Below are 10,468 nucleotides of genomic sequence, written 5' to 3'. Positions count from 1 at the left end.
GTTTAGCTCAAAACCAATTTCCCCAATGATAGACTCCCTTTAATAAAAGCCTATATGGGGGCCATGGAGTTCTCCGGCTCTGTGCTACGGAAGCCCATAGGAAACAAACGTGCCTCCAAATGGGAGACATTCAGTCCTAGAAACTCAGCTTCTTGAAGTCAATGGGATTCTGTTTTGAAGCACTGACTCTGAGACGTGTTTACGTGTCAGAATGAGCGCCGTGTTACATGGTGGGAATGGGCCCTTTATTACAGTATTATATTATTAAAGTATTACAGTATTAAAGTATTAAAGTATTACAGTCTGACAAACAGAACACTAAACCTTCATTCATTTCTGGATTTCCCGTACCTTTATGGTCATATTTATTCCATGAAAAACCAATTTATTTATTTTTTTTTTAAATTAATATTTATTTTTTTTACTTAAGAAAAAAAACAGCTAAGTAACGTCATTTATGTAAACTTCAAAACCACATAGTTTTTGCATACCAGAAATATTCACAGTTTGGATAATGATATGTCATGCATTAGAAACTGCAGCTGAATCGTCTGACATTACAGAATCCTTGCAATGATAAGCGAGAAAAAGAAACGGGTGGGGGTGGGGATGGGGGAGGTCGTCTTTCGGGTCCGGTAAGGTAATGTTGAAGTCACATATCTCTCTGGAAGAATTAGGTAGATTTCATGTCCTTTTATATCCGTCTTCTTTTAAAGCTTGTTATTTATACGTAATAGTTAAAAAAAATAAAATAATTTTGCAATAAGTCATGCTCACATGAATTACACTGGTTAGAATCCCATAGGGTAAAGCATAAAACCATCGTCGGGTTGCTTTAAGTAAATAGTTGACCCAAATTCACAAGACATTTACAAAATTTTCAAATACGATAAAAGTTACAGGTGTACAAAGTGGGGGGACACTACTCGGGAGGGTCACCTAGAAAGAACTACGGGTCCGTACTACACAGTATGGAGCACAATGATATGAGGTAACCGTCCAATTCATCGTGACTGCATGGAACGATGGGAAATAGTCAATGCGGCGGTGGAAGAAGACGTGCATAGCAATAAATCATGTGTTAGCCTATGGGTCTCTGCACTCTCTTAGTGAAAGGGTTAACCCATAGTCGCTAACTGGGTTCCAGTTTCTAGGAAAAAAATACTGAAGGGGGTTCAAACTTTTTACATACTGGGATGATGTATCTGAGCATAGTCATTTGTATTAGACATTGGGGCAGATTGATCAGTTATTTCAGTTTTCTGATCACGCACCATAACAGTAGGGTGGTCTTCCAAGTTTTTTTTTTGCCAATTTTTACCAATCAGGTATTTTTAGCCCCTACTGTTGAAAGGTACATTGTGCACTTTTAGGGTAAAAAACAATCACCGAAATTGCTACGTATCCCCATTGGATTTGAAAAAGTAGAATATATCCTGACAGGACTCTTAAACAAGGCAGAAAGAGTCCTGATTACTCCGACCACACGCGATGATTGACAGCTTTCCTGTGTATGAGTGTGTATAGAGAAGGCTGTCTATGAGTAAGTTCACAGGGTTTTTTTTGGATCGGAACCTGAGGCGGAGGTAGTCGCGACTGAAAACCGGTGCACCAGCACCAGCCGCGCACTCTGCTCCCGACTAGGCCCAATGAATGGGCCTAGTCCAGGGGAAGGAGTGTCTTCAGGCCAAATCGCGAGGCGACGCAGCCTGAAGAATGAGCACCTCGCTTCTTTTTCATGGGACCCGGAAGAAACGGCTCCCGGAAAAAAGACCTGAGCGGCTCCCATTGATTTCAATGGGAGCCGTCTTTTTGGTCAAGGTTTTGAGGCGAATACGGCCTCAAAACCCTGACCAAAAAACTCTGTGTGAACTTACCCTAAGGGTGCATTCACACGGCATAACGTGCCGCGTGACCTGGCACGTATACGCCATGTGAGATTTTGAGCGCCGTATACGCTCCCATTGATTTCAATGGGAGTTAGTTTCGTATATGCCGGGTTATTTTGCGGCCGTGATTTTGCAGCCACAAAATAACGCGGCGAATACGATCCAGGCTCCCATTGAAATCAATGGGAGCGTATACGGCGCTCAAAATCTCACACGGCGTATACGTGCCAGGTCACGCGGCACGTTACTCCGTGTGAACTTACCCTAAGTCTGTGCATGGGCAGGGTAAGCAGGACTCTTATTATCTCACCTAGGAGTCCTATCAGAATTTCTTAATTTTTTTTCTCCTGCTCCAAATCACATAAACATATATATCCTAAAGCTATATATGGTATGTGTATATAGTAGTCTATATGGATGCAGTTATATGGACATGTATAAATAAACACACCCATCCCACCACCTATTCATGGCGCCCAGTACGAATACTTTGTGAGTTTTTATATAGAGTATACTGCCACATTGAGTCGTTTAACTGCCTAAGCCCAATAAGTGAAAGGTATAGTATAAAGTAAATTATATTGCAATCTATGTGAACCATAAAGCCACCAATACAGCTTATACAGTGTATGGAACTGCCTTGGAGATCATGTTATTTGTTAAAGGAGTGGTCCAGAATTAGATAAAAGGGTCTGCCATGTGTATTGGGATCAGGGACAATACCAGTCACAGCCCACGGACAAGAGTAGTGGAGAATCCCTTGGATATGATTGCTTCTGATGCCTGTAACATACAGTGCATGGAGCCAGAAGCAGATAGGCCCATATCATAGATGAGCTGTAGTAACGGCACGTGGCCATGTCCTCCTGACTCCGTGCACTCGGAAACAACTCGGACTACCAAAAAATATCCCAGACAAGCCTTCCATCAGTAGTCATCGTACAATCACTTTCATTGGAGGGATCAAATTATCTCTAATCCTATATAATGTTAAGAAATTTGATAAGATCCGCCGAGAAGAATGGGGCAAAGTAGAGTGGGTTTAGGAGAAGGTGACAATGGCATTAGATTATTTCTGGTTCTGGAATATCATTGTCATTGGGCCATTGACCTGAAAAATCTACGTTGGTTAATTGTGCTAAACTGGTACATGGGGACTAAAATAGGAACTTGTTAGGTTCCCTGGTCATCTGTTAGGGTCGTCCACCCTATAATTTGGCTAAGGTCACCTTTAGCTTTGTTAGTACCGTCCTACTGGAGGGTCTCAAGGCATTTCATCATTTGGGAACCCGTTCATACATAAAGACTCCTCAGTGCAATTTTTCCTAGAAACTAGCAAATTGGTGGTCGAGGAATCGTTCAATTTGTTATATAGTAAATGAAATGACAAAAAAACATCATGCTCTACTCCAATAATAGGCAAAAATACACATCCAGTCTTGCCATTGAAGTGCATCAGAAATGCAGTTGAGGGCAATTCCAATAGTCTGAATCTACTAGTGCGTCATATCCCGAATATGCAGATCCTTCACGCCAACAGTTTGTGCCAAACTGTGCAAAGTTTGCAGCTTCCATGTTTTTATTGCAGTTATTGCATAACATACTGATCTGACCATGAACCTTTCATCTACGCAACCATGTGAAGAACCAATACTTATGAGAATTACGGACTCTGAGGCCTCTACGATGTCGAGAGTTCCTAGCGAGTGAACAGGCGGTTGTCTTACAAGTACTGGCTCGGTCCAAAAATGGTGGCCACCACTGAGACTGGACCCTTATGTCTTTAGGTTGAGGAATCTGAACAAAAGTTGGAGGCACTCTCCTATGGTGGTACTTTTCTAATCTACGAAGGTCAACGGCCTCCAACTCTAGCTCTCCAGCTGTTGCCAGATGACCCTGACAGCCTTCAGAAAGCCACCCGTTGTAGACGATCTCACACTTCCATCTGCAAACCTTGGCTAAAATAACTAATAAGAAGTGACTGAACTACGTAGGTCAAATCCTAACCACATCCGTCAGAAATTTTGTTTGTCAGCTCCATAAAAAGTCCATGAGATGTGGCGGAAGTCTCAGTTATCCATTTACATAGTAAAATGGCAAGAATACCCGACAGATAATGTCCTTCAACCAACGGTGACAACATTCACCATCAATCGTCATCCGAAAACAAAAGATATCATAGAAGGAAGTAGATATGTTTGGCCATAACGTGTCAACACCACAACAAATTTAATTTTGGCAAAAAAAATAAAAAATAAACAAAAAAAAATTTGACGGGTTTTATCCAAAAATAAAAATGTTCAGAACTGTCCGGCACTGCTTGGGTCACATTGGAGTAGGCGGACGATGGATGGATCGCTCTTTGCCCCTCGGATAAACTCCTCCAGTGAAAGTTTTCCTGTGGAGAAGCAGAATGGCAGGTTACTTCTGATTAAAATATGGTAAACAGTCCTGAAAATGCTTAAAGGGTTTATCAAGAGTAAGACATTGTCTATACCAAGCATAGCGCCATGTATTGTCTAGAAGCGACTAGAGGCTGTTATCTTTGCAAAAGGAGGATGTACTAAATATTAATGTCACTTTTCTGTTGAGGTGCCCATACTTCTGCACCGGTCAAATTTTGGTTTAATGCATATTGCACATTTTCTGTTAGTACAATAAACCTCATTTCAATCCTGAAATATTACTGTGTCCATCAGTTATTAGATATATCAAACTGAAATGGCTGTTGCAAATACCAAAATATTTAGAACTAAAAATGATTAAGATTAATAGGGGTGCCAAAACTTTTTCATAGGACTGTATGTATTCTAGGGAAAGGAGGGATTTACAACTTTTTTTTAAAGCTTCCTTTTTCCCCACTATTTTATGGGAGATTCTATACATTGATATTGTGGCTGGTAATAGCCCCCCCTCCTAAAAATTTTTTTTTTCTTTCTTTGCTGGCTCGAGTATAAGCCAAGGGGGGGGGGGGGGGTTTACAGCACAAAAACTGTGCTGAAAAATTCGGCTTATACTCGAGTATATCCGGTATACTTATACAGAAAACAACGGCTTTTCTGCAGGTATAATCGCCGCTCTCCGGTTTCCAAAAACACAACAGTTTTTGAAATTGTAGCTTTTCCGCTGCAGATATATTTTTGCAATGTGTCGATGGGATTATCCAGAATCCCATCCACTTTGCAAGTACTGGAAAACTCAGTGTTTTTACAAAGTCTAGCCCCAGTCTTACCGATCCAGCAAAGTGAATGAGATTTTGGTTAATCTTATCGACACATTGCGGAAAAAACGATTTGTCCATTTTTTCCATCCATATTTTTTTATGGATGTTAAAAAAAAAAAAAAGGTCCGATCATGAATTTGGCATTGACTTAATCTGTTCACGCGGCAGTATCCTGCTCAGTATTTTACATCAGTATTTGTAAACCAAAACCAAGAGCGGATCAAAATGCACAATCTTTACATTATTATTTGTATGTTCCATAAGAATACGGATGCAAAATACTGAGCAGAATACTGACGTGTGAACATATCTTTAGATAAGAATAATAAACCTGCTGTATTATTCAAGTGTATAGAGTAACCGAGTGAAAGAGCTCTGCTACATGCACGAATATTAACCCCATGATGTATAATGCCACACTCAGCTCTGCTACATCTGCACAACTATTTATATTGCTTACTACAGCGCCGCGGTACTGCGGCACTCATTTATCACTTGTTGTTTTCTTATACAGAATCAATGCATCTTCATATGTTCGGGCACGTCTGCCGGAATCGTGAGATATTTTATTAAGAGCTGCACATTCTCCGGTGTCAGTCACAGACTTACCATCTCGGTTGGTATCCATTTGCCGAAAGATCTTTTCCGTCCTTTTTTCAGGCGTAGACTCGTCCTCTGGCATTTTCATTACAGATGAAACCATCTTGTAGATCGCCTGTTAGATAGATTGATATTTTATGTACGGTTTACAATGCTTTGTACGCTATTCACACTTGTATGTCACCCTCTGAGGTTAACCCATTTATGTCATATGAAGATCCGTCTTATCTGAAGGTATACAAGTAGCGAAGGTGGATGTACGCAACACATACAGGCATATCTTATCTATGAAACTGGCCGTCTCACCTGCTAGGCTTGTGGATATCAGGGGAAATTAAAGAATCAATAAACCACATGAATGAAGGCAGAAAATATATTATAATGTAATATGAAAAGCTCAAACATGAGTGAGATGAGACCAGACCGTGGCAGAATTCACAATGTGGTGAGGAGTCCACAGGTTCACTCCATGTAAACTGTAATAGAAGGAGCAGCAAGTAAAACAAAGCCAAGCAAAGGCTGCACAGGGGAACAGTGAGGATTTAGCACTGCTGTGGATGTATCTGGAGAGGAGTTTTGGAAGCTGGATATCCCCTTTAAGGCCTGGTTCACATCTGTGTTTGGTAATCTGTTTGGGGACGCATTGGCAAGCGGTGAGAAGTGAAAGCGCATGAACCCCATAGACTGCAATGGGGTCCATGTGCTTTCCACGCGGTGTCCGCACGAGTCATATAGAAAGCAAAGTAGACCATGAAGTACTTTTCTGTCCGCATGTTCCATGTTATAATCTATGGTGTCCGTGTGCTCTCACTGTACACCGCTTGTCAATGCGTTCACTATTCTGTTCAGGGGTCCCCATGCAGACTCCCCAAATGGATTACCGAAAGCAGATGTGAATCGGGCCTAACAACGGACGCTAACAGATCTGTCAAAAATCCAAATTAAATGGGACCTGTTCTGCCATCGATTAGCGTCCTTTTCATCAAATCTGTCACAGGTCCATGGCCTAGATAATAATGCTAGGTGCAGGACTTGGCTCTGTGCAAAATACTGGACTTATGACTGGCGTGAAGTGTTCGGATTTATAATTTTTTTTTAACATTAATGTCTATGGCTAAAAGACTGATGACAGATGGGAATGGATGGTTGTCCGTTATACCAAGATGATACTAATTATTTTTTTTTTTTTTTTTTTTTTGGGGGGGGAGGGTGTTTTTCATCTCCCCCAGACTAATTCTAAAAAAATAAATTATTCTGGACAACCTTTTTTAACCGGTTAAGGACCAGGCCCAGAAGTACATTAAGGACCGGGCCTCTTTTTTCAAAACTGACATGTGTCACTTTAAATGGCAATAACTTTGAGACGCTTTAACTTACACAAGTGATTTTGAAATTGTTTTTTCGTAACACATTATACTTCATGTTAGTGGTAAACACTAATCAATATTTTTGTATTTATTTATAAAAAAAACTAGCAAATTTGATGGAAATTTGGAAAAATTTGCAATTTTCAAAATGTGAAATTCTCTGCTTTTCAGGCAGATAGTCATACCATCCAAATACATGAATAAATATTATCTCCCATATCTCTGCTTTATATCGGCATCATCTTTTGATCGTCTTTTAATTCATTTTGGATGTTACAAGGCTTACAAGTGTAACAGCAATTTTCCAGATTTACAAGAAAATTCCTCAAACTAATTTTTTAGGGACCACTTCAGTTCTGAAAGGAATTATAAAGGCCTATATAATAGAAACCCCCATAAATCACCCCATTTTCAAAACTACACCCCTCAAATTATTCAAAACAGCATTTGGGATGTTTGTTAACCCTTTAAGCATTTCATAAGAATAAAAATAATATGGAGGTCAAATTTAGACATTTCATTTTTTTTCACTAATACATTCATTTAGACCTAAAATTAACACATTCACAAAGGGTTAAAGGAGAAAATGCATCTCACATTTTGTTATGCAATTTCTCCCGTGCACAGAAATACCCCACATGTGGGTGTAAACTGATTTTTGGGCACACGGCAGTGCATGGAAGGGAAGGAGCGACACTGGGTGTTTGAACAGCATATTTTGCTGGAATAATTTTCAGGCACCATGTCACATTTGCAGAGCCCTTAGCGTACCAAAACAATGGAAACCCCCCAAAAGTGACCCCATTTTAGAATCTACACCCCTCACGGAATTCATCAAGGGGTATAGTGAGCATTTAGACCGTACAGTTGTTTCACAGATTTTACTAACATTGGAATGTGTAAAAGAAAAATTACTAAAATGTCACTTTATCCCCAAAGTTTTCATTTTCACAAGGGGTTAAAGGAGTAAAAGCCCCCCAAAGTTTGTTAAACAATTTCTCCTGAACAGGGCAATACCCCATATGTGGCCATATTCTGCTGTATGGGAACATGGCGGGGCTCAGAATGGAAGGAGCGCTATTTTGCTTTTGGATGGCAGATTTTGCTGGAATAATTTTTAGGTGCCATGTCGCATTTGCAGAGTCCCTACAGTACCAATACAGTGGAAACCCCCTAAAAGTGACCCCATTTTGGAAACTACACCCCCCACAAAACATATCAAAGGGTAGAGTGAGCATTTTGACCCTACAGCTGTTTCACAGATTTTATTAACATTGGGACATGAAAATGAAAATTTACTTTTTTTCCAACAAACTGTCAATTTAGCCCCAAATTTTTCATTTTCACAAGAGGATAAAGGAAAAAAAGCTCCCTAAAGTTCGTTACACAATTTCTCCTGAACACAGAAATGCCCCATATGTGGTAATAATCTACTGTATGGGAACATGGCGGGGCTCAGAATGGAAAGAGCGCTATTTGGCTTTTGAAGGGCAGATTCTGCTGGAATATTTTTCAGGTGCCATGTCGCATTTGCAGAGCCCCTAGTGTACCAATAAAGTGGAAACCCCCTAAAAGTGACCCCATTTTGGAAACTACACCCCTCATAGAATTTATCTAGGGGTTTGGTGAGCATTTTGGCCTCACAGCTGATTCACAGATTTTATTAACAATGGGACGTAAAAATGAAAAATTACTTTTTTTTTCCAATTAATCGTCCATTTAGCGCCATATTTTTAATTTTGCAAGTAGCTGAAGAATTAAAAGCCCCCCAGAGTTTGTTACACAATTTCTTCTTAACACGGCAATACCCCATATGTGGCCATAATCTGCTGTATGGGTATACGGTGGGGCTCAGAATGGAAAGAGCGTTATTTGGCTTTTAGAAAGCAGATGTGGCTGGAATAGTTCTCAGGTGCCATGTCGCATTAGCTGAGCCCCTAAAGTATCAATACAATGGAAACCCCCCATTGTGACCCCATTTTAGAAACTACACAGGTGACAGTAAACTGGAATTCACCAAGAAGTGACCCCATTTTGTAGGGACAATTTTAGGGCCTCTGCAAATGTGATGTGGTGTCCAAAAACAAAGAATATAAATCTGCACTCCAAAAGCACATATCGCTCCTTCACATCTGCGCCCTGCTGGGTACCCAAATAGCGGTGTATGCCCACATGTATGACACTGGTGTACCCCGGATAACGGACTTAATGCCATATGTGGGTATAAATGGCTGTTTGGGCACAGCCGGGCACAGAAGGGAAGGAGCGCTATTTTGGTTTTTGGAGCACAGTTTGGTTTTAGGACACCATGCCACTTTTGCAAAGCCCCTGAATTGCCAATAAAGTGGAATCCGCAGACATGTCACCCCATTTTGGACACTAGCCCACTCATGGGATTTATCAAGTGGTGTAGCGAGCATTTTTAACCCCTGAGTGTTGCATTTATTTAGTTTCCAGAAATGAAATCACAGCTGATAATGAGAAGTTAAAAATGAAAAATTTCCAGAGATTCGCCATTTTAGTGCCCGATATGTTGTGCCCAACTTATGTCAGCAGAGACACTCCAAAAACTGGTAAGCGGGTATCCTGGGCACAACAGCTTTTAGAGCGTTCATCTCTGATACAAGGTGGACACAACATATTACACACTGAAATGACGTATTCCTGGAAAAATGGTCATTTTCACCTTTCACAATCAGCTTCGTATTCATTTATGGATAATAAGTTATAGCAACACTTGGGGGTTAAAAATGCTCTCTGTACCCCTGGAGAAATCCTTCAGGGGTGTAGTTTCCAAAATAAGGTCTCATATCAGGGGATTCCACTTTACTGGCGTTTCAGATCTACAAAAGTGTCATGGCATCCAAAAACCAAACCGTCTGTGCTCCAAAAACCCAATAACCCTTCTTCCCTTTTGCGTCCAGCTGTGCCCTAATATCAGTTTATACTCACATATGACATTACGTCCGATATAACGGGTACACCAGTGTCATACATGTGTCATACATGTGTCATAAACTGCAGTTTGGGCGCACAGCAGGGCGCAGAAGCGAAGGAGCGCGATGCGGCTTTTGGAGTACAGATTTTGATGTTTGGTATCTGGATGCCATGTCATGTTTGTAGAGCCTGTAAGGTACCAGAAAAGTGGATTCCCCAAAGGAGTGACCCCATTTTGAAAACTGCACCCCTCAAAGAATTTATCAGGGGGTGTAGTGAGTATTAGTATCCGGACGTGACTGCACAGCGGATGGCGAAGAGGGAATATATAAGCTGTGCGGAGAACATTGCAGACACCAAATTCCCTACTATGTCCCAGTAGCTCCTATGATTGGGGGAGTCACTCTGGGGGTCACTTTGGGGGTCACTTCTGGTGTTTTTTCGCTCATAAG

At 40.8% G+C, this 10,468-nt stretch overlaps 1 protein-coding gene across 1 annotated transcript in view; it reads right to left on the bottom strand.

The window, feature by feature from the left end:
- Window positions 1-2,137: 2,137 nt before the first annotated feature.
- NCALD (neurocalcin delta) overlaps window positions 2,138-10,468 on the bottom strand; it is a 74,326-nt gene continuing 65,995 nt past the window's right edge. Inside the window, exons 3-4 of the mRNA XM_075270288.1 lie at window positions 5,722-5,827; window positions 2,138-4,287 (exon numbers count right to left, since the gene is read on the bottom strand). Coding sequence (XP_075126389.1) covers window positions 4,190-4,287; window positions 5,722-5,827 — 204 coding nt within the window. The 3' untranslated portion in view covers window positions 2,138-4,189. The remainder of the gene's footprint in view (window positions 4,288-5,721; window positions 5,828-10,468) is intronic.

This window comes from Leptodactylus fuscus, chromosome 4 (genome assembly GCF_031893055.1).
Source record: "Leptodactylus fuscus isolate aLepFus1 chromosome 4, aLepFus1.hap2, whole genome shotgun sequence".
Taxonomy (NCBI): domain Eukaryota; kingdom Metazoa; phylum Chordata; class Amphibia; order Anura; family Leptodactylidae; genus Leptodactylus; species Leptodactylus fuscus.
This window is presented reverse-complemented; position numbering and strand designations above follow the sequence as displayed.